General features: G+C 39.2%; 1 protein-coding gene and 1 pseudogene across 12 annotated transcripts in view; one reads left to right on the forward strand and one right to left on the reverse strand.

Annotated features, from left to right (window-relative positions):
* HCFC2 (host cell factor C2) overlaps window positions 1-24,796 on the reverse strand; it is an 83,278-nt gene that overhangs the window by 37,702 nt on the left and 20,780 nt on the right. For all 12 annotated transcript variants that reach the window (XM_062203005.1, XM_062203002.1, XM_062203006.1 and 9 more), the window contains exons 8-13: window positions 19,607-19,774; window positions 18,310-18,362; window positions 9,475-9,649; window positions 5,687-5,887; window positions 5,088-5,161; window positions 1,354-1,491 (exon numbers count right to left, since the gene is read on the reverse strand). In XM_062203005.1, the coding sequence (XP_062058989.1) occupies window positions 1,354-1,491; window positions 5,088-5,161; window positions 5,687-5,887; window positions 9,475-9,649; window positions 18,310-18,362; window positions 19,607-19,774 (809 nt within the window). The remainder of the gene's footprint in view (window positions 1-1,353; window positions 1,492-5,087; window positions 5,162-5,686; window positions 5,888-9,474; window positions 9,650-18,309; window positions 18,363-19,606; window positions 19,775-24,796) is intronic.
* Window positions 10,621-13,677, forward strand: LOC133767426 (26S proteasome non-ATPase regulatory subunit 10-like; annotated as a pseudogene).

Genomic DNA, 24,796 nt, shown 5'->3' on the forward strand with positions numbered 1-24,796 from the left:
AGCACTCTGGCCTCAGAATCAGCCCTTAAGGCATTCAGATCTGGCTAAAAAGCCCATGAGAGTTTTTCAGGCATGGAAAGCCAAGACATTGTGGCAAAAAATGACCTAAATGAAAGATCTCTGTGAGTGAGATCCCGGTGGAAAGATGGGGCCATCAAAGAAGGAGGTACCTTTCTCTGAAGGGAGGAGAGAACTTCCACTTTGATTACAGTCTTGTCTAAATAAGATTGGAGTTGGTGAACTCAAGAGGCTTCCATAGCCTTGGCAGCTCATGTCAAGAGCCTTGGGTGAGTACTGACGTCATAAATAAGAGTGTCAAGTGTTAAAACAACAACAGGAGTCACTGTGCACTTACTCCCCACGTAGGATCTCTGTCCTTAATGTGTTGTACTATGCGAATTAATGGTAAAACTACTACTGAGACAGTACTTCATACTCTGTGTGTCTGTGTGGGTGCAAACTGTTGAAATCTTTACTTAGTATATGCCAAGTTGATCTTCTGTATATAAAGATAATTGAAAATGAATCTTAATAAAGAATGGGATGGGAGACGGAGTAGGAGATGGGAAGATTTGCGGGTGGGAGGGTGGTTACGGGGGGAAGAACTGCTATAATCCAAAAGTTGTACTTTTGAAATTTATATTTATTAAATAAAAGTTTTCTATTAAAAAAATAAAGTTCTGCAGTAACAACAACAACAAAAAATTCCAGGTTCCTGGATTCAGCCTGGCCAGTGGGCATTTGGGAAATGAAACAGTGGTTGAAAGATCTCTGTCTTTGTCTCTATGTGAAGGAAGGAAGGAAGGAAGGGAGGGAGGAGGGAGGGAATGAGGAAGAGAGGGAGGAGGGAGGGAAGGAGAAAGGAAGGAAGGAAGAAAGGAAGGAAGGGAGGGAGGGAAGAAGTGAGGGAGGGAGGAAATAAGGAAGGAAGGAAGGGAGGGAGGAGGGAGGGAAGGAGGAAGGAAGGAAATAAGGAAGGAAGGAAGGGAGGGAGGGAGGAAGGAAGGGAGTAAGAATTCCATTTTTTAAATATACTAGGTAAGGAAATTAGAGATATTTCAAAAAAAATCTTAATTTGTGTTTTGGTCAGACTAGATAATTTATGACTCAAAACCCAGCTCAGTGGCTGTATAACATTTTTTAAATGACATACTTGTGATATGTTCTATAAAAGGAGACTTAACAACAACAACAACAACAACAAAATACAAGATAACTAGGCATACAGAACTCTCAATAATAGGTTGTTGGATAGATCTAGATTTTATTCATTCAAGTGACCTGATCAAGGTAATAAAAAAATTCTCATTCTTGAGGCTTATAACTCACATTGAACAAAATATTGAGAGCTACCTTTGAGATGCTTTGCTTTCCTTTTGGCAGCAAATAAAACTGGTTCACCAAAGCTGTATTATTTTTAAAAATTCCCACATCACACCACTGTCGTTCTCCTGCTTTCACTGTGGTCACTGGATTTGAAGGAATCTCTTTCTAATTTCAGAGAAAGAAAATTTTGATGAAGACTCTTATTGAGCACTTGAGAAATTTCAAGATTTAATAAAATCATGCAGTGATCTACAAGTATATATATGGGTAAACACAACATTAATAGCTCCTAAGTAAATAGAGGCTTGACAGATTAGGTCAACTGACAGTGAAACAGGGATGCCAATTCAAACATAGGGAGTGACAGGCATTCTCCAAGTCAGTAGCTTTGTCCTATCAATTTGGTCGGAGTTAGCATGCTTTTCAATCAGTGATATGTTAAAATGCCAGCCATTTTATAGAACATTGTCATTTCAGAGGCTCTCAGAAAATATAATCCCTTAGTGTAACATAACAACTTGCTCCAAAAGGAGCAAATAAAGAAAATTCATTTCAAGCTGGCTTATTTTTACTTTCAAAAACAACTAGCAGAAGTTCAGTGATCTTTCACTTTAAATACCTGTGATTCTCCAAACCTAAAAGGAGAAAAGTGTTCAAAACTAAAATGCAATTTGAATATGTTTTAGTATATAGTAAACAGGAATAGATTAAACAGTTTTACATTTTTATCCTGCTTTAAAACAAACAAACTTCTTCTACCTTAAGCTACTTTTAGTGATAAGTGAATTATACTTATCCCTGGAACTAACCTTTTTAAGCCATCTTCTTTATAAATGAGACACTGTTTCCAGAAGCTCAAAACAAACGTGCACTTCAGTTATTTTTGTCTTAAATATATAACAGCAGAAGTACATGCTTATAATTACATTTTTTTGTTAAGGTTATCACATATGACAAAGTAAGCTAACTAGATGAGCTTTTATGGTTTAAAAAAAGCTTTAAATTTGTTTTCCTTTTTTAAAGTTGCAGAAACTCTCAACAACTTTTATAAAACAACTGGCTTCAGCTGAAATAACAATTATAATTCTGCCTGATGCACTGTAAAACAGGCTTGAGAAAAAACAAAGTTCCTTTTAATAATCCTTCTCTGAGAAGAGTCTAAGAACACTAAGACTTAATATTTTGGAAAAGTGAAATTCAATAAAGGTAAATGAATATATAACTGAAATACATAAAACTGAAAACTATAGATAGTTCTTAAAGATCTTAAAAAGTAAACAATCAGGCCAAATAAAAACTCCTATTCATAGCAACAGAGTTGAAATGATGGATAATTTTTAAAAAAATACTCAAAAAGTATACATGAGAAAGTATTCAAAAAGCTCACAGTGGGGCTGGCACTGTGGCTCAGTGGGTTAGCCACCATTTGCAAGGCTGGCATCCCATAACTGGAGTGCCAGTTCAAGTCCTGGCTATTCCACTTCCAAGCCCACTTCCTGCTTTTGTGCCTGGGAAGGTAGCAGAAGATGTGGGAGACCAGGATGTAGCTCCTGGCTTCAAGCTTTGACCTGGCCCAACCCTGGCAATTGTGGCCATTTAGGGAGTGAATCAGCAAATGGAAGGTCTTTTTTTTTCCTTTTTTTTTCTCTCACACACACTATCATTCTTTCAAATAAATAAATCTTAAAAAAAAAAAAAAAAGCTAACAGAAAAATGCATTTTATAAAATAATATGCATATATTTCAAAAATTTTTGTACCAAAATAGACATCTTTTAATTCCATTTCTCCATGAACTTTTGAAGCATCTTCATATATGTATGTATTATTCTTACATTTATGTAATTAAGACAATCTTGATGTATTTGTGAAATGCTTTCGAAGCATTTTAAGTTTGGTGCCAGGCAGATCAATTTTTGCCTTCCATAAAACAATCCATTCTTAGAGATTATTAGGTCATCCTATGTAATGTAATATTGCAATATTCTGTCATGCTCCTCCTAAGAAGCTAACAATAATAGAGCCATGCAAATTTTTCTGTTCTATAACACAGTCTATCTTTAACCATGAATGTAATTTGTATTTAGATATATGTACACATATATCTGAAGGCACTTCAAAAATTTATAGGAAATGTACTTAAAAGCTAAGTTTAGGGGTAGATGTTTGGTCCAGTGGTTAAGTCTCTGCTTGGGACACCTGCATCCCATATTGGAGTGCCTGGTTTGAGTCCTTTTTTTTTTTTTTTCTTTTTTAAAAAGATTTTATTTATTTGAGAGGCAGAGTTACAGACAGAGAGAGGGATAGACAGAGAGTAATCTTCCATCTGCTAGTTCACTCCCTAAGAGGCCACAATGGCTGGAGTTGAGCCAATCCAAAGCCAGGAGCCAGGAGCCAGGAGTTTTTTCCAGGTCTCCCACGTGGGTGGGTGTAGGGGCCCAAGCACTTGGGACATCTCCCACTGTTTTCTCATGTCATAAGCAGAGAGTTGAATCAGAAGAATAGCAGCAACGACACAAATTGGTGCCCATATGGAATTCCTGCTCCGCTTAATGAGGAGGCTTAGCCTACTACACCACATCATAGCCCCTGAGTTCTAACTTCTTTACGTCTGATCCAGCTTCTTGCTAATGCACACCCTAGGAGGCAGCAGGTGATGGCTCAAGTGCTTGTGTCCCTGACACTCAAGTAGGAAACCTGGATTGAGTTCTGGACTCCTGGCTTTGGCCTGGCCCAGTCTTGGCTCTTGTGGGCTTTAGGGGAGTGGATCAGTGAATGAAAGATCTCTCTATTGGTCTCTATCTCTCTCACGTTTTCAAATGAAATGAAAATAGACAAGTAAAAAAATTTCTTTAAAGATAAGCTTATATTGGTGCTAAAAACTTTTGAAATTTATACATAGTTTTTCCATAATACACATTTTAGTGAATTTTTTTGAAGATTCTTATATATAGAGGTAGGTATATATACATATTTCTGATTATAAAAGTATATGTCATAGAAAAATATAACAAGAAAGTAAAAATTGTGGCTCCACAACTTGGAGACAGTCATCTATCTTTTTTTACAGTGGATGTGTGTGCATGCATGCATGTACAACTGTGAGTGTATGTATATATATATATATATATATATATATATGTATATGTGTGTGTGTATATATATATATATATATATATATATATATATATATAGTGTGTGTACTTTTTAACAACATGGGATAGGGGCCGGCGCTTTGGCATAGCGAGTTAAAGCCCTGGCATGAAGTGCCAGCATCCCATATGGGCGCCGGTTCTAGTCCCAGCTGCTCCTCTTCCAATCCAGCTCTCTGCTATGGCCTGGGATAGCAGTAGAAGATGGCCCAGGTCCTTGGGCCCCTGCACCCGTGTGGGAGACCCAGAAGAAGCTCCTGGCTCCTGGCTTTGGATCAGTGCAGCTCCAGCCATTGCAACCATCTGGGGAGTGAACCAGCAGATGGAAGACCTCTCTCTCTGTCTCCACCTCTCTCTGTAACTCTTTCAAATAAATAAAATAAATCTTAAAAAAAAAAAAAAAAAAAAACATGAGATCACAGCTTATTATACAGCTTTTTTCACTAAACATACTATGGACATTTTCCTATTTAATTGTTTGTTTCTAAATTTGTCAATTCATTACTAACTGAGACCTGAGAACCTTTTTATGACTTATTTAGAAATTGCTCAGCATTTAAAAGCACATAATCACCTGTAAACATGCATCGTCACAAGATTATATACTTACAGAGAATGGCATTGCTGCACCATGTGTCTCTACACGGCTGATCTTACTTGCAGGCAAAGCACATGTTTCATCAACTAAAAATTAAATAATCACATAAGATTTATTTATATAATAACTTATCAGACACATTAAAGCATAATTTATAAATATACAACTATTAATACTGCCCAACTATACATTTAAAATAACTCAATGAAGTTCATTTTCATAAATACTTAATGACTAGCTGGAACTTCAATGAATGTTTACCAAAGATGAAACAGAATTCCTATTGCAAAACAGTAAGAATTGACAAAGTTAGAAATCAACCAAGCTGGGAAAATTGTTCATCCACAGGCTAGAACTAAGGTCTTCTAAGGAAAGGTTTGCTGATTTATTCATGATTGAGAAGATATATTCTGAGTATACTTCCGTGTGAACTAATCTAAATATATTATGTAAGGCAGCAAAGAATATTTTATATGAATTTAACAGAAACACATTATCTGCTTATCTGATTCAAACCAAGATGAAATGCCATTCTTAACTAAGACAAATAAGTTTGATGACTTTATATACATAAATGGTTCAAAATACAGTATGTGAAACACATTTCAAACCTTCAGATTTGGTACTGAATGTTGTTAGTGAAGTTTCATCTTTAACCACTGCCCCATTTGTACTGGAGGATTCAGTTTTAATGGTCTGCTGGGTTACCATGGTTTGTGTGCTGGAAACAATACTGGATACAGAAGTTTCAGAGACTACTGTTCTTAAGTCCAGGCAACTAAGTACACCTATGTGTGCTGAAGTGTGAGGACCTAAATTTAAAGAAAAAAGATAAAAATATTAATATAATAACAATAAAAATTTTGGATTGAAATTTAAAAATTATATAACTACGGATAACTATTGTCTCATAGTTCTTGTGTAATTCTTGATACTTTCAGTTTTAAAATCATAAACATGAACATACTAAATGGCATTAGTATAAATTTATCATTAGGCATAAAATGTTCAGAAAAAATAAAATGCATTAGATCTACAATGGATGTTTATCTTCCCAGCTCCCTCTTCCATTCCATACATTGAACCAAAGTTCTTGAACTGTAGTAAATCGTGTAACAAATGGCTTTGCCTCTCTCATTTTAGAGGCAAAAAATAGAGGTAATCAGGCATGAATTCCCTCAATTTTTTGTTTTCTTCTGTCCTAAACTAGAAATGTGTTTATGATCTTCAGCCCATCCTCCCTGGCTTCTTTTCCATTTCAGAAGATGAGCTAATCTCTTTCCTACGTAAGTTTAAGCTATCCTCCTGCATTCTTGGTACCATCCTTTGTCCCAGTTTTAGGATCCTCATTTATCAATTACTCCTGTCTTTTCAGGGTCACCAGCTTCTTCTTTAGCTTCTGACACTCAGCCTATACACATCACCTAGTCCCAAGTCATAGACATGCATCTTCCTTGACCCACAAGTTCCCTCCAGTTATCACTTTTCTCACCAGTTCCCTTCACAGCAATTTGTATTTCCTTAACTTCCCACCAATTTGGATCCTTTGCACATTACTCTTAATGAAATGGCTCTGGAAAACAATGATTTCTAAGGGATACTTTTCAATATCCATCTTCTTGATCTTTCTGCAATGTAAATAATGCTGACCACATATTCCTTTTCAAAAAGGACTTGGACCCCTGCACCCCCGTGGGAGACCCAGAAGAGGCTCCTGGCTCCTGACTTGAGATAGGCCCAGTTCCAGCTATTGTGGTCATTTGGGGAGTGAACCATTGGATATAAGACCTCTTCTCTCTCTCTGCCTCTCTGTAACTCTGCCTTTCAAATAAAAAATAAATCTTAAAAAAAAAAAAAAAAAAAAAAAAAAGATCTAAACCAGTGCGTTCATTAAATACCTCAAAAAAAAAACTAAATTCAAAATCAAGACTTTTTCTTAAAACTGTTCTTGCTCCTCTACTTTTTATTTTGATGAAGAGTATGATCATCCATTCTGATGTCCAACCCAAAAACCTAGGAGCCACATTCAAACCATTTGTATTTCTCAAATTCAACCAGCTGGCAAGTCTAACAGATGTAACTTTCTTAAAGTCTCTTAAATAATATATTCCCCTCCATCCATCCCAAATACTGCTTTAGTCTCTATCCATCTCCTAACAAGTTTCCCAATCATTTCCTACTATAGTGCTTTCTGATAGAGAGGCTAGAGGGCACTCTTAAAAAATCTAATCATGTTACTCCTCCACTTTTTGAAACATACCCTAACCTAGAGAGGAAAAGTCAAACTCCTCCTGTTAATCTAATAGATTACCCTAGATACATTTGAGTGTCTATGATATACCAGGCACTGTCACTGTACAACCACTCTGGTTTTCCTACTTACCTATTATTAATCTTATTCAAACTGCCTTGTAACATTCATTTAGAATGCACTAAGATTCTGCAACCTCAAAGCTTCTATTTGATTCAGAGATAAACCTCTTTGTAAAATAAACACATAGAAAATCTTTATAAGAAATAAATTTCAGTTAAAGTCTAGGACTAAACTGTAAAAATTATGACCAAATAATTCCCTTATATAAGAAACTCAACTTGGCCGGTGCCGTGGCTTAACAGGCTAATCCTCCGCCTTGCGGCGCCGGCACACCGGGTTCTAGTCCCAGTTGGGGCGCCGGATTCTATCCTGTTGCCCCTCTTCCAGGCCAGCTCTCTGCTATGGCCCGGGAAGGCAGTGGAGGATGGCGCAAGTCCTTGGGCCCTGCACCTGCATGGGAGACCAGGAGAAGCACCTGGCTCCTGGCTTTGGATCAGCGTGATGCTCCGGCCACAGCGGCCATTGGAGGGTGAACCAACGGCAAAAAGGAAGACCCTTCTCTCTGTCTGTCTCTCTCACTATCCACTCTGCCTGTCAAAAAATAAAATAAAATAAAAGAAAAGAAAAGAAAAGAAACTAAACAAAAGAGCTGTCCTCTTCCACAGTAATGCAATGAGAAAATTATCTTCCTTCAGTATTTTTTAATCTATCCTTGACTCATAAAGAAAAATGGAAATAAAAATGCTCATCTTGAGCCTGGCATTGTGGCAGAAAGGGTTAAGTCACCACCTGCAATGCCAGCATACGATCTGAGCCCTGGTTTGAGTCCCAGCTGCTTGGCTTCTGATCCAACTCCCTGCAAAATGTGCCTGGGAAAGCAGTGAAAGATTGCCTGAGTGTTGAGCCCTTGACACCCATGTGTGAGACCTGGATGAAGTTCTTGGCTCCTGGCTTTGGCCTGGCCCAGTCCCAGCTGTAGCAGCCATTTGGGGAGTAAACCAGTGGATGGGAGTTCTCTCTGTCTCTGTCTTCCTCTCTCTTTAACTCTGCCTTTCAAATAAGTAAATAAATAAATCTTTAAAAAAATTCATCTCATTAAATTTGAGTCATCAAAAAATAATTTCAGATTTATATGGCTGTAATGACTTTTTCAAAGTAAAAATAAAGTCACATGTTCTTATATTAGGAATATATCAGTGAAATTTATAAAATAATTTGAGATATTGAAATTAGAGATCATACTTAATATAACTGATGGTATTATAATATTCAGATATGAATATTGACAAATTATAAGCTATCTAACAAATGCAATGAATGGACTAATCAACAGTAATTACAAATGGACTGCCTTTCTGAGGATAATCTAGTACCTTGCTAAACAGAATTTAATAAGTACCTATTATTTACCAGGCACAAATTTAGGTGTTGAGGAAACATGAACTAAACAGATATAATCCTTGCTCAAAATAAATAATCTCAGACAGTTAAAAGTGCTAAGTAATGGGACATTAAAACTGAACACACTGGGAGCTGATGCTATAGTGTAGTGGATTAAGCCTCCGCCTGCAGTGCTGGCATTCATATGGGCACCCGTTCAAGTCCTGGTTGCTCTTCTTCCAATCCAGCTCTCTGTTACGGTCTGGGAAAGCAGTGGAAGATGGTCCAAGTGCTTGGGCCCCTGTACCAATGTAGGAGACCTAGAAGAAGCTCTTGGCTCCTGGCTTTGGATCAGCCCACCTCCACTACTGTGGCCATTTGGGGAGTGAACCAACAGATGGAAGACCTTTCTCTGTCTCTCCCTCTCTCTGTCTGTAATGCTCTCTCTCAAATAAACAAAAATCTTTAGGAAAAAAAAAAAAAACTGAACACACTGGCCAGCCTCAAATGCCATATAAAAACTTGGCTTATTTATATTCTATAACATTTTAACTAAACATTATTATTTAGGTAAGAAGTTACTTGGTATTCTGACATCATTCATAACTAGGTTCTAGATGGTAAGTATTTTATGTGAGAAAATGGATCTATAATTCCCTGCCACCATAAAAAGCTTTAGTTTTATTTAAAATATCATCCTTATACCTTCATTTTTCCTTAGTATGTCTTCCACACTATTATGATTAGAAGCATTAGATGCCAAAGATGAATGTAAAATAGCATTAGAATCTGTTGATGCTTTGAAGTCTGGTGTGTTTTTCATTAAAGTTCCTTTCATGCCTGTATGTTCAGTTTTTGCACTGTTTACTGTATCACTGATCTACAAGAAATAAAATAGGTTACTGTAGCAAGCAGTATTCAACGAAATAGAAATACAAGTAAAAAAAATCAAAGTAATTTACAATTTTAATTCTTTTGAAAATAAATTAACTAAAGTGTGAAATATTTTCAAATTATATTCTTAATTTCCATAGGATTATCTTTAAGTTTTGTAAAAGTTTTTAAGAAAACTATTTATTTTCACTTAATTGCTACACTCAAAAGATCAGTTCTTAAAGGAGAAAGTGAGGTTATAGTTTGAGAAAAAAATTCATTATTTTCATAAGCAGTAGCTAAGTATTACAAGTAAATATTTAGGTAATACACTAAAAAAACATCAAACCAACTAACTTAAACATCTGGTCAAATTTTCTTATCAAAGTTTAGATATGTATGCTAAAGATCCAATAACTCCTAAAAGTAAAATCTCAGTTACACAAAACTTTAATACAAATAAATTATTCAATATGACTGAGTCTTCCATACAGATAGAAAGATTAATACATACATGAGGAGTCTTCAAAAAGTTCATAGGAAATGTGTATTGTGAAAAGGCTATCCATGGGTTTCAAAAATATTTGGCACCAACTGAGCCAAAGTGGAGCCATGGAGGACCAGAACATGGAGGAGCTATTGGCAAAGCAGAGCTGGACAAAGCTGAGAAGCTACAGCATGTCTAGGCGCACAAGGATGTGGAGTTAGAATTTGACCTAGGCAACCTGCTGGCTTCTCACCAGAACCACCCAACTGGGCTGTGGCCATGGAGTGCGTGGAAGAGGTGCTGGTGGCTCTGCTGCCTAGGCCCTCCACTCACTCGCCTACTGCATGAGAAGCTGATGCCCTGGCTGTGGCCACTTATATCCTGCAGCAGTTGGCACACTTCAAGGACAACTGTCCTAAGAAGGCCAATCTGGTGTAGGAGGAGGTATTAGTTATCAGCTCACCCAGGACGACACCAAGGAATGGCAGATCATGGTGCCCAGTGGTGCTGACACTTTAGAGGACCAGTTTGCCAAGTGCATTCAGGCCAAAAAAGGAATGAATGGGTGGCCAAAAACGAGCCTGCACGCATACTACCCAGCTGCCCAGAACAGCGTACTGGGTACCAGAGTAAGAGGGAGCTGGGCATCACCATGCCAAGTGGCCAAGGTCTCCACTCCCTGTCTTCCCTAAAGAGTAGGTGCCATGAGCCTCCAACAAGAGGAGGAAGTTTCAGACTTTGCAGCTGAGAAAAAAACAAAACAAACAAACAAACAAACAAAAACCAAAAAAAACAGCTGGAAGCCTAAGCTGGATGTGACAAGGGCAGATAATGTGACACTAAGTAGATAATGGAGAAGTGCCAAGGGCAGGCCACCAAGAGGAGGAAATGAGCCAGAAAGGGAAGAGAAACAGAGGCAAGCAGGGTCCTGGGGAAAGCCAGGTGGGGGCCCACACAGCTGGGAGGAACAAGGTGAATTCCAGGCCCCCTGGCTTGGGTGGCAAGAGTAAAGCTGGAATTTAAACTCAGGTTCATCTAATTCCAGTATCTTCACATTACAGTGTCTCTACTATGCTCTTTCCTTTAAACTCAGACAATCTAACTAGAATTGTGTAAAATAAGAATAAAGAAATTCCTAGATTTTTGGTTAAACATGGTAGATTAAAATATATATATTTCAGGATATTTCTCCAAAAATCTAATTCAAGTAGGAATGGAAACTTAAAAAGTATAAAGGTAAAAAATTATAAGGAAAAGGAAAGGGAGAAGAGACAACAGTAGATAAGACATAAAGCAGAAAAAACTAGAAGTTAAGAGCCTACAGGCAGAAAGTCACTAAGATTTGCAGGGTTTGTGCTACAGGGCTCAGAAAAGCATCAGATCCTGTGGTGTCAGTGGTGCAGACTGCAAGTGACACCAGAGGACTGCCACATGGAAGCCTGCATGATAAGTGCTAGAGCCCCAGATCTGCTCTCCCAGCACACCAGGTCAATTTCTTCTCCCCTATTCTAATTAAAGAAGCGAAATAAGTAGAAAGGCTGAAATGTGAGGATCTAGGGGTTAGCATTGTGGTGCAACAGTCCAAGCTGCCACCTGCAATACCAGCATCCCACATGGGCGCTGGTCCATGTCCTGGTTGCTCCATTTCCAATCCAGCTCCCTGCTAATAGCCTGGGAAAAGTAGCAGAAAGATGGCCCATGTGCTTGGCCCCTGCACCCATGTGGGAGACCCAGAAGAAGCACCTGGCTCCTGACTTACGCCTGGCCTAGCCCTGGCTGTTGTGGCCATCTGGGGAGCGAACCAGCAGAAGGAAGATCTTTCTGTCTCTTCCTCTCTCTCTCTGTAACTCTTTCAAATAAAAACAAATAAATCTTTAAAGAGAAATTATCCTACAGATTTACTGAATTTCAAGTCCTGCCTATGGTTGCCTTGGTAGGGCCAGACCACATAATTTCATGAGCCCTGTAGGCCAAATGTTCCCAATCCCTGGTCTAGACTACAGAACAGGGTCCCTCAGGTGAGGGTAAGGAAGAGGCACCCATACTGAAAATAGGAATTAAGTGAAAGTCTACATGTTGAATAGAAAGATATTCTCATTCATTCCCTTACTAAGTTCCTAGAATATTCAAAGCCAGGCTTAGAGGGGCCAGCATTGTGGCGTAATGGGTTAAGCTGCCATATTCAGTGCTGGCATCCCACATGGGCACTGGTTCAAGTCCCAGCTGCTCCACTTCTGATCCAGCTCTCTGCTATGGCCTCAGAAAGCAGTAGAAGATGGTCCAAGTCCTTTAGCCCCTGCACCCACGTGGGAGACCTGGATGAAGTTCCTGGCTCCTGGCTTCAGCCTGGCCTAGCCCTGATGTTGTGACCATTTAGGGAGTGAACCAGTGGATGGAATATCTCTACTCCTTTCAAATAAACAAAATAAATCTTAAAACAAAACAATCATAAAAATCCAGACTCATAAACCCTTGGGAAGAGGTTGGAGAATTCTCATGGGAAACTAACTGGCCTAAAAGACAAGACTCACAGATACTGGTATTTACAGGTCCTCTCCCAATTGCCCTTATTAAGGTCCACTAATCAACAATTCATGCTCACACGCACGGACCTTCCAAGCTCCCCTTGATGTCTACTTTCAACATGAAAGAAGGAGCAGGATTTGTGGCCCAGCGGGTTAAGCCCCGGCCTGGGACACTTGCATCCCATGTTGGAGTGCTGGTTGAGTCCTAGTTCCTCTGCTTCTCATTCAGCTTCCTTTTAATGCACCATGGGAGCCAGCAGATAATGGCTCAAGTGCTTAAACTCCTGCTACCCACATGGAAGACCCGGATGGAATTTCAGGCTCTTTGGCCTGATCTAGCCCTTGCCCATCATCAGCTTTTGGGAAGTGAATATTTGGATGGGTGCTCTTTTTGGCTCTCAAATAAAAAAAAGTAGTTAAATGTATTTAAAATTAAAAAGAACATTCATAACATAAAATAGAAAATTTTCACAAAGTAGAATACACAGAAAATAGGAGATAAAAACTAAAATTAGAGGACTAGTTCAGGAGAATCAACAAGAGTTTCAAAAACTTAAAAAGGGACAGGAACCAGGAGCCAGCAATGTGAGGTGGACATTCCTGGACCTTCAGGGAGATCCTGGGAAAGGAAAATGGAGGGGTGGTGTCTAACCTAATGGCCTGCAACCTGGCTTACAGCAAGAAGCTGGAGGAGTTGAGAGAGAGCTTCCTGGACAATAAATCCTTGGCTACTAGAATTGACCAGGACAGCAAAACTGCATTGCATTGGGCATGCTCAGATGGACATACAGAAATTATTGAATTCCCCGCTTCTGCTGGCCTGAGTGAGACTGAAAAAGCTCTTCTGGGAAAGGGTGCTCCAGTGAATGCAGTCAATCAGAATGGCTGTACTCCTCCATATAACACAGCTTTCAAAGGCAGACAAGAGACCGCTATCATGTTACTGCAAGGCGCTGCTAATCCAGACACTACGGACCATTATGAGGCTACATCAAGCACTGTGCAGCAGCCAAGGACACTTAGTCTATGATGAGGAGAAAGTATAAGAGGCAAAACTATTGGTGTTCCAAGGAGCAAATTTTCACATTGTAAATAAAGAAGACAAGACACCCCTGCAAGCAGCCAAATGTGGCCTGGGTTTAATCCTCAAGAGAATGGTGGAATATTAAGCAGCTTGGATTTATCCTTACTTTGCATGTTTTTTCCGTTGTCTCCAGTTTCCTGGAAATTAATATACTTGTACACAAGGTATCCTCTATAAATTGTGAAGTTTTCTCACCTTCCGAGTGTTATAAACATGTTACCTAATATTCCTGCTGAGTTACTGTCCTAAACTTACAACATGCTTTCCAAGCATTAAATAACTGTCAAGATTGTTCTGTTATTGTTGTGTATTATTCTGTATTAAATGTGGTTTATTCGGAATAAGTGATTCTGTGTCTTTTGCAAGTCTTCAGCACTCTCCCATGTACTTTCCATCCCCCCCAGAGGCAGTAGTCCAATTGTTCTGCCATGTAGTTCTAGGTAATTCTACATGTTCCTCCTCATACTTAAAACATATCCTAACTTGTTTTTCAAGATCACTCAGAGGCCTATGCCAAATATTTCTGATTGTTATTTTTTTTAATTATAAACTTTAATTTCTTTTGTTATAGGAGAAATATATATATATGGACTAAATTTTAAGGTGGAGAGAATGCTCTAAAATAATGAAAAACAACAGCCTGTGGACTCACGTACCTTACTGATAACTTGTTTCCTTCTAAAACCAAATATTGTTTTTGAAAAGGGAGTTTTAAAGTTATCCAGATTGGATCATTCAGTATTGAAAAGAATGTTAAACTTGTTAAAATGATATGTAACAAAAATGTGTTTTGGCTTGTATTAAAGAGACTAAAAAATAAAATGTTTAAAGAAAAAGAACTTAAGACATACTCTAAAGCATATCATTGTTGAAATTTCAGAATACTAGGGATAAAAAGAGGTCTTATAGAAATGATCAAGAATCCAAGTGGCATTAGACTTTTCAACACCAACATCAACACCAATTACTAAAAGACAGCAGGAAAATGCCTTCACATTTATGAGAGGAATGTTTCCAATATAGAATTCCATAATCCAGCTAAATTATCAACAAAATGTGAGTAGACTGAAGACATTTTCAGATATACAAGATCTCAAAAAGTTTACCTCTCAAACTCATTCTCAGGAAACTGCTGATGGGACTATCATAAGAAAGCAAGGGAAGACAACAGAAATGAGGCCAAGGGATTTCCTGCTTCTTGTGACACTTTGGTTCAAGATCTGGAAGCCATGAAGATCTTTGATGTGCTAGGAGGGCACCTCCTGCTTCTTGTGTCTGCTCATAGTTTACAAGACTTGTTTGTAGCCTATACTGAATTCTGGCTCCAGGTCAAAGTTAGATGGGCACCTTTTGTGGATGAGCTGCATCCACAGGCTTGTAAGCTCTCTCTTGGAACTGGCTATCCTGTAAGCAGAGTGTTGCCTAGTTACTTTGAGTTCATCTATATGCTTACTTCTTGTGAAATATGAATGCCTATGGGGTATTCTTATTGAGAGTTCAGTTTCATATGAACCAGTATTTCTTTTTTTTTTTTTTTTTTTTTGAAAGGTAGAGTGGATAGTGAGAGAGAGAGACAGAGAGAAAGGTCTTCCTTTTTGCCGTTGGTTCACCCTCCAATGGCCGCTGCGGCTGGCGCATCTCGCTGATCCGAAGCCAGGAGCCAGGTGCTTCTCCTGGTCTCCCATGCAGGTGCAGGGCCCAAGCACTTGGGCCATCCTCCACTGCCTTCCCGGGCCATAGCAGAGAGCTGGCCTGGAAGAGGGGCAACCAGGATAGAATCCGGCGCCCCAACCGGGACTAGAACCCGGTGTGCCGGTGCCGCAAGGCGGAGGATTAGCCTGTTAAGCCACGGCGCCGGCCATGAACCAGTATTTCTAAAGGTCAGAAGTCATGTCCCAATATCATGCTCTATCCAAAGAAAATTTTCATTTACCTTCACATTAAAAGAAGTAGAAAATAATGGTAGTGCATTTGGAGAAACATTCAGAGGGTCAGTGGAAAAGAAAAATTCAACATGTCAAGTAGAAAATTTGGGGACTCATCCAGGGCCATCATTCAAGAACAGTGTTTTACCCCTGGAGGAATTATAACTTTTCCTTGGTCTTAAGTGGAGGAATTAAGCTATAAATTCTGGTGGTTAAGGCAACCTTACTAACATTGGGACTCTGACTATCTAAGGATTGCACTACTTCTTACAGGTTGGACTAATGTCTGTGGATACCATCTTCTTCCTTTTTAATAATGTTCTTTTAAAATGAAGTTGTGCTGCTGTATATCATTTTGAATTCTTGGGTGGAGGAGCTTTTTGAGACTTTTAAATTTGCAATAAAGGCAATTTTTTAAAATTAAAGTTTTGGGGGCTACCCTGGCCTGAAGCGCCGGCATCCCATATGGGCACTGGTTCGAGACCCGGCTGTTCCTCCCCCAATCCAGCTCTCTGCTACGGCCTGGGAAAGCAGTGGAAGATGGCCCAGGTCCTTGGGCCCCTACACCCACATGGGAGACCCAGAAGAAGCTCCTGGCTCTTGGCTTCAGATCAGCACAGCTCTGGCCGTTGTGGCCAATTGGGGAATGAACCATCAGATGGAGGACCTCTCTCTCTCTGCCTCTCCTCTCTCTGTGTAACTCTGACTTTCAAATAAATAAATATTTTTTAAAATGAAAGTTTTGACTATCTTGGGGGAAAAAAGAGAAATGAGGCCAAGAATCACAGGTTTTAACACAGGAAAGAAATAAAAGAACGTCCTACAATGATACAAATGGAAGTTGTAAGATGATGGCTATGCAGCAGGCCTAGAAAAGACCCATTAGAGAGCAGGGTATGAAGACAGAGGGACCCAGGAAGAAAGTTTCCAAGAGAAAAAAGAAAATAAAGAAAACTACCTTGCATGTTTGAATATTTTGAGAGGAAATTTAATAATTTTGCTGCAAATGAAAACAGGAGGTAGTAATAACAACAGGAAAAACACAGAGTCATGACATACTACATAGCTCATCTGTAACTATGTCACCAACAAAAGGTAAATGGGTGGGGAGGGGATGAGAAAATATTTTAAGAGATCATCAAATCTTCATCTTCCATTACTGAATATAATTGATCTAAAGTTAGAAAATCAAGCAGTGACAGCAATAAGGATTTTATTTAGTAGTTGGTTAAATAGTAAAAGAAAGCTAAAGTAGTTTAAGGTAGGTACTTCTAGGGAGTAGGGATCTAGGGATAAAGTTGGAAACTATTATTTCCCATCATAAACCTTAAAACATACACACACATATAACATATATAGATAGATGCACATCATAAATATGTCTTAAAATAGGTTACTCAAAAACAAACTATACATGTTTTACTTGCAGTACTCCTTCCTGCATTTTATTACTGGTCCTCCATCATGCTCAGAACAGGTTCGCTTATACCTACATCCCTTTCCTTGCAAAGAGGCTAGTAATGTAGACAGGAATTTGATAGAAAAATAATCAATCTTAGTAAGCTTATTCATTAGTCTCCACACAGACCTATTGTAAAACACCCTATAAACAAGAAATAACTTCAGGGCCTGTGTTGTGGCACAATGGGTTAAAGCCTTGGAATGGAGCACTGGCATCCCATGTGGGCACCAGTTCGAATCCCAACTGCTCCACTTCCAATCCAGCTCTCTGCCATGACCTGGGAAAGCAGTGGAAGATGGCCCAAGTACTTGGGCCCTTGCACCCACATAGAAAACCAGGAAGAAGCTCCTGACTCCTGGCTTCAAATCAGCTTAGCTCTGGGTGTTGCAGTCATTTGGGGAGTGAATCAGCGATGGAAGACCTCTCTCTTTGGCTCTACCTCTCTCTATAACTCTTTCAAATAAATAAAATAAATCTTTAAAAAAAAGAAATAACTTCACTTACACAGGTGATTTATTTAGAAAGTGATATTCTCTGGTAAATAAAATACAGTGAAGAATATATGCCAACAGTGGGTGTTTAGTGCAGCGGTTAAGTTGCTACTTAAGACACTCCCATCCCATATCAGAATCCCTGGGTTCAAGACCAGCTCTACTTCCCTCCTGCTAATATGTACCATGGAAGGCAGAAGGGACTAAGTTTAGGATCTTGGCTTTGGCCTAGCCCAGCCCTAGCTGTTGCAGGCATTTGGGGAGTGAACTAGTGGATGAAGATCTCTCTCTGCTTTCAAATAAATAAATAAATAATTTAAAAAACAATATATTTCATACACATTTTAATGCATATCTTTAGAAATTTAAAATAAGAGTGCATGTGAAATTTTAAAGTGTCAAAATGCAGATATGTAAGTATAAATTATGATGAAATAGCCTCTGCTGCTATGTGTATTGGAGCGGGATTCTCAGTTCAAGCTACTGTCACAATGGTTTATGAAGCTTGCATTAAAGACAGGTGCCTGGACATCATCCTAAAAATTCTATTTCACTAAATCTGAGGAAGGACTTAAATTCTGATATGCAACCAGGATTGAGGACCCCTGACCTAAAGTAAAATGCTAAAATTCTTAATGAAAATTATGGTTGTAACCATACACATCCATTTACATCATTAATTTTTTAACTTACACTGTTAGGAATGATGTTATTAGTGCCTTGTCTGTAGGGGTCCATCCTGACTCCTGTAAGAATGAGAAAGTTCAGACTGATATATTCTTAACTAACTTAAATATAATGTATTACAGTCAATTTTTTTAAAAAGTTACAATTTAAAGATTAAAATAGTATTATCTTTATGAAAGTTTTTCTGTTTTCTAAATAGTTTGCTTAAGAATTGACTGAAAACCTCTTTGGAAAAGTGTATAAAATTAAATTTGCTTTTACTTTCCAACTACCTGTTTACTTAAAAATACTTTTGAAGTAAAACTGAAATATTTATGAAAGCTAATTAAAAACATTTCCTAAAGTTTTATATATCAAATTAAGAAAGTAGGGCTGGCGCCGTGGCTCACTTGGCTAATCCTCTGCTTGTGGCACCGGCATCCTGTGTTCTAGTCCCGGTTGCTCCTCTTCCAATCTAGCTCTCTGCTGTGGCCCAGGAGGGCAGTGGAGGATGGCCCAAGTGCTTGGGTACCTGTACCCGCATGGGAGACCAGGAGGAAGTACCCGGCTCCTGGCTTCAGATCAGTGCAGCGCCGGCCGTAGCGGCCATTTGGGGAGTGAACTAACGGAAGGAAGACCTTTCTCTCTGTCTCTCTCTTGCTGTCTATAACTCTCTCTCTGTCTCTCTCTCTCACTGTCTAACTCTGCCTGGTAAAAAATTTAAAAAAAAATTTAAAAAGTATATCAAAATGAACTCCAGAAAAAAAATTCTATCCTACATGTTTGTGTTTTCTACTACAGCATAATGGTAAGACAGCCAAGTTTCAGAGTTGAAATTCAACATATTTGATAGACCAGGCAATCATGTCTCATTAAAACAAGGTTATTGGGGGCTGGCGCTGTGGCAAAGAGGGTAAAGCTGCTGCCTGCAGTGCTGGCATCCCATATGGGTGCCGGTTCGAGTCCTGGCTGCTCCACTTCCGATCCAGCTCTCTGCTATGGCCTGGGAAAGCAGTACAAGATGGCCCAAGTCCTTGGGCCCCTGTACCCTCATGGGAGACCTGAAAGAAGCTCTTGGCTCCTGCCTTCAGATTGGCACAGCTCTGGCCGTTGCAGCCAACTGGGGAGTGAACCACTGGATGAAAGACCTCCCTCTCTCTTTCTCTCTTTCTCCCTCTCTGCCTCTCCTTCTCTATGTAACTCTGATTTTCAAATAAAATAAACAATTCTTAAAAAAAAAAGATTATTAACCACTTCTTGACTGCATATTTTCTAAGCAGCATATGAGCACACATATTTTCTTTAAGTATGAAAATTATCTTACCTGGCATATTCAGTGCAGCTGAAGAATCTAACGATGGAGCTTGGTATGGCAAGTCTGTGTTTAACTGCAAAAGATACCCCTCAACCGTAGGCACTTCATCCCACTTGACATGAAATGAATTGGTAGTGGCTTTGATCAATTGTACTTGTGATGGTGCTGGTGGTTTTTCTAAAGAAAAATATTAATATTATATATTTACATTTGAAACAGACTGTATAGTTTGTGTGAACAGGATCTTTGAAAATGTTAGCAATGAATATTTCACCTATTTTCCCAGAGAGGGAAAATTTACTCAGGTAAGTAGGATAGCAGGTCATATGAAAACAGTTTGAGGTTCTGATTCGGTTTATTTAATTCCTTATACAAATAAGTCTACAAATAATCCAGTACAAAGCTATCTGAGTCATCAGATTAAGAAAAAAATGTTTAACCTTAGAAGTGGGGGTTGGGTGGAAATCAAGTATTATATAATTACAGCTATATTAATTTAATTTCTCTTTATAAGTTCTAATCTTTTTAATGAACTAGTCTTCTTTATAATCTTTTTTTGAAGTAACTTTCAGCAGTAGCATACACGCTAGAAATACAAGAGGGCTTTACAAAATTTCATGGGTGGGATGGACATTTAGCGTAGCATTAAGATGCTAGTTGGGATGCCTCTGTACTATACCAGAGAACCTGGGTCATTCCCAGCTCTAATTCCTGATTCCAGCTTCTTGGCAATGCAGACCCTGGAAGGCAGAAGGGATGGCTCAAATAACTGGATTTCTGCCACCCACATGGAAGATATGGATTGAGTTCCCAGCCCTGGCTTTAGCCCTTTCCCAACTCCAGTGGTGGTAGGCTTTTGGGGAGTGAACCAACAGACTGGGGCTTTTCCTGTCTTTGCTTCTCTGTCTCTAATAAATACATTAAGTTGGGGGTGGGCAGTATTTTGGCACATCAAGTTGGGCTACCACCTGCAATGCTGGCATTCCATATGGGCCACTAGTTTGAGTCCTGGCTGCCCCACTTCTGACCCAGATCCCTGCTGGTGTATCTGGGAAGGCAGTGGGAAATGGCCCAGGTACTTGGACCCCTGCTACCCATGGGGAAGACTTAGATGAAGCTCCTGGCTTCAGCTTAGCCCAGCTCCAGCTATTGCAGCCATCTGGGGAGTGAGCCAGCAGATAGAAGATGTCTCTTTCTCTGTCTCTACTTCTCTCTCTGTATCTCCGCCTTTCAAATAAACAAATCTTTTAAAAAAATTTAAGTTTATGAGAAAATGGAATTTAAAAAAAAGATTTATTTTACTTATTTGAAAGGCAGAGTTACTTATTAGAGGGGGGGGGGGTGTCTTCTATTCACTGGTTTATGGCCCAAATGGCAGCAATGATTAGGACTGGGCCAAACTGAAGTCAGGAGCCAGGAGCCTTTGTCAGGTCTTCTACATGGGTGCAGGGACCCAAGCACTTGGATCATCCTCTGCTGCCTTTGCAGGCACAATTAGCAGGAAGCTGGATCAGAAGTGGAACCTGGGACTCAAACTGGCATCCATATGGGATGCCCGCACCATAGGCAGTGGCTTTACCCACTACACAACAGCGCCAGTCCCAAGCCTCTTATCCTGTTAATGTTAGTAAAGATAAGCTAAACATGGTAATTTAGAAAACCAGAACTTGTCTAAAATTAATACCATTTTATCAAGATATATACTACATAAAACATGTAACCTTGTAATAAAATAACACTAACATTTTCAAAACAAATAACAATAAGACTCTTAGAGCTAGAAAAAGGACCTGAGATTATTTCTGTAATATCCTTGTCTTCATTTTCTTTGTATACCTACCATATCAAAGAACTCAAAATTCACTAATTTTATTTTTGGACAGTTATATATATATAATACCTTTCTGTTGAAATCTATAAGCTTCTAATTCATTGTTCCAGAACAACAAATCTACTATCTACCTCATGTTTTAATATGGATCTTAAGGGTAGGGATTTGTAAACCCAAGGACCGTGGGCCACATCCAGTTTGTGTCTGCTTTTGTAATAAGATTTCATAAAAACACAGCTACACTTATTTTTTTATGTATGGTCTATGGTTACTTTCATGCTATAACAACAGAATTGAGTAGTTATAACAGACCATGTGCCCTACAAAGTCTATACATATAATATCTGTCCCTTGACAGAAAAAAATTTGACAACTCTGCTTTAGAAGATAATTAAGCCTATTCTTCAACTATTCCCATGTAAATTTTTTTATCATTCTATTCACAATTTATTAATGTTTCTCAGAGTTAGGCAAATTAGACTTGAATGAAACCAGATACCAAGAGGGGCCACATCGTGACACAGCACATAAAGCTACCACCTGTGAGATGGGCATCCGATATGGGCACCAGTTCATGTCCTCGCTGCTACACTTCCAATCCAGCTCAGAGCCTGGGAAAAGCAGTGGAAGATAGCCCAAGTGTTTGGGCCCCTGCACACAATATGGGAGACCTGGAAGAAGCTCCTGGACCCTGGCTTCCACATAGCCCAGCCCTGGCTGTTTCAGCCATCTAGGAAATGAACCAGCAGAAGGAAGATTCCCTCTCTCTCTGTCTCTCCCTCTCTTTCACTCTCTCTCTCTCGTAATTCTGACTTTCAAATAAAAATAAACAAATCTTCAAAACAAAACAAAACAAAAAAAGCACACAGTAAGAGCCGGCACTGTGGCATAGCTTGTGCCTGCAGCGCTGGCACCCCATGTGGGTGCCAGTTCTAGTCCTGGCTGTTCCACTTCTGACCCAGTTCTCTGCTATGGCCTGGGAAAGCAGTAGAAGATGACCCAAGTCCTTGGGCCCCTGCACCCGCGTGGGAGACCTGGAAGAAGCTCCAGCTCCTGGCTTCAGTTCAGTGCAGCTCTGGCCGCTGAGACCAACTGGGGAGTGAACCAGTGGATGGAAGATCTCTCTTACTCTCCCCTCTTTGCTTCTCCTTCTCTCTGTGTATAGCTCTGACTTTCAAATAAATAAATAAATAAATAAATCATTTAAAAAAAAAGGCACACAGTAAGAAAAGTCCAGGAAGTACCTTAAGTACATTCCCAAACAGAAATTACATGAAAAGAGAACAGAGAAAACAGAAGGGTGCAAATTAATGAAATAAAGCAAATTCCCCAGAATTAAAGAGTTTTTAGATTAAAGGGCTACTGCATACTCAGCTCAATGGGACGAAAATACACATTAAATAAGGTACATTATCATGAAATTTAAAAAGTGTGGATAAAGAGAAAAAAGCCTAAGAGCTTCCAGAGAGGGAAGATAAAAAGGTCATATCCAACAAGACTAAAAATTTGAAGCAGTTTAGATCTTTAAGAAAACTACTGGAAGTTTCAATACAACAATGCTTCAAATTTATGAAGGATAATGATTTCCAATGTAAAATCCCATTTCTATCCAAATTACCAATTAGGTAGAAAAGGAGATTGAACACATTTCCAAACAATGTAAAATCTCAAAAATAAATGTATCACCTATGCACCCTTTTCCTGGGAAGGAGAAAGTAAACTAAGGAAAAAAAAAAAAAAAAAAAAAAGATGGGATCCAGGAAACAGGGAATCTGGCACAGGTACGGAGCAAAAGATATCCCCAGGAAGATGATGGAGACTCCAAGATGATAGCTGTGCTCAATTTGTGAAAGGCAACCATCCCAGACTGAAGTAGGACAGCTCTCTTCAAGCCGATGAAATTTGATAGAATATCTGATGCATCTAACCATAATGAGATTTAAACAAATAACAGAGAGCATGGATTGAATTAGTGGTAAATACATATATAAATCTAAAACAAACAACACTGACTGTTACTATTCCACGGCAAATAAAAATTGCTTAAGGAAAGCTCAACTGTGAACAGTGTTTATATGCTCATAATGTGAACACTGAATACTCATGTAACAAAATTATGGTATAATCATTTTCAGAGAATGGAGAGCAGAGAAGGTATAGAGAAAGAGGTGAGAAACAGTAGGAAGAAGAGATAAATCCTTAACTTCCATAGTAAAAGTGAACATATTATGTCTAACTGAAAAAAAAAAAAAAAAAACCAGCAAAGTAACAACATATACACATAACATAGAAACACAGAAGTAACTACCCAAAGAATCATTTGACCAAGTTGAAAACAGACGCTTGTAAAGCAAAGAAAATCAGAGAAAAGTGCAAAGGGCTGAGATTTTTCACAAAACACCTTATGGGATTTTTAAATTTGTAAATTACTCTTTTAAATGTTATCAAATGCAAAACACTAATTAAAACAGAGAAAAAGGGGGCTGACAGCATGACACAGCAGGTTAAGTCTGACTTGGCTTGCGAAGTCAGCATCCCATATTGCAGTGCTGGTTTGAGTCCCGGCTGCTCAGCTTCTGATCCACCTCCATGCTCATGTGCCTAGGAAGGCAGAGAATGATGATGGCCCAGGATTTTGGACCCCGCCATCTATATGGCAGACCTGGATGGAGTTCTTGACTCCTGGCTTCAGCCTAGCTCAGTCCTGGCTGTTGCAGCCATTTGGGGAGTGAATGGAAGATCTCTTTTCTCTGCCCTTCCTCCTCTACATTTCAAAAAAATTTTTTTTTAAAAAAAGGAAAAAAGGGGGGGTCAGCATTATGGTGTAGTGAGTAAAAGTTGCCATCTGCAACACTGGCATCCCATATGGGGGCTGGTGTGAGTACTAGCTGCTCCACTTACGATCCAGCACTCTGCTAATGTGTCTGGGAAAGCAGTGGAGGACGGCCCAAGTGATTGGGCCCCTGCCACCCATATGGGAGACCCAGAAGTTCCGGGATGCCATCTTATGCCTGGCTCAGCCTGGGCCATTGTGGCCAATTTGGGAATGAATCCATGGGTAGAAGACCCCCTCCGCCCTCCACTCACTCTCTGCAACTGTGCCTTTCAAGTAAATAAATCTTCAAAAAAAAAAAAAAAGGTGAAAAAAGACAACATAAAGAGCTTCCACCTCCCAAAAAATCGATGCTGACTTATCAAGAGAAAAAGCAAAATCTAAAATTTGTCCTTATGGTAGTGGCCATGATTACTTTTAGATGGATATTTCGTCTAAAGCCTTTTATGAAAAGTTTTATGGATTGGGCCAGCATTGTGGCATAATGGATTAAGCTGCAGTCTGCAGTGCCAGTATCCTATATGGGCACCGGTTC

Source organism: Lepus europaeus, chromosome 10 (assembly GCF_033115175.1).
Source record: "Lepus europaeus isolate LE1 chromosome 10, mLepTim1.pri, whole genome shotgun sequence".
Classification (NCBI taxonomy): Eukaryota; Metazoa; Chordata; class Mammalia; order Lagomorpha; family Leporidae; genus Lepus; species Lepus europaeus.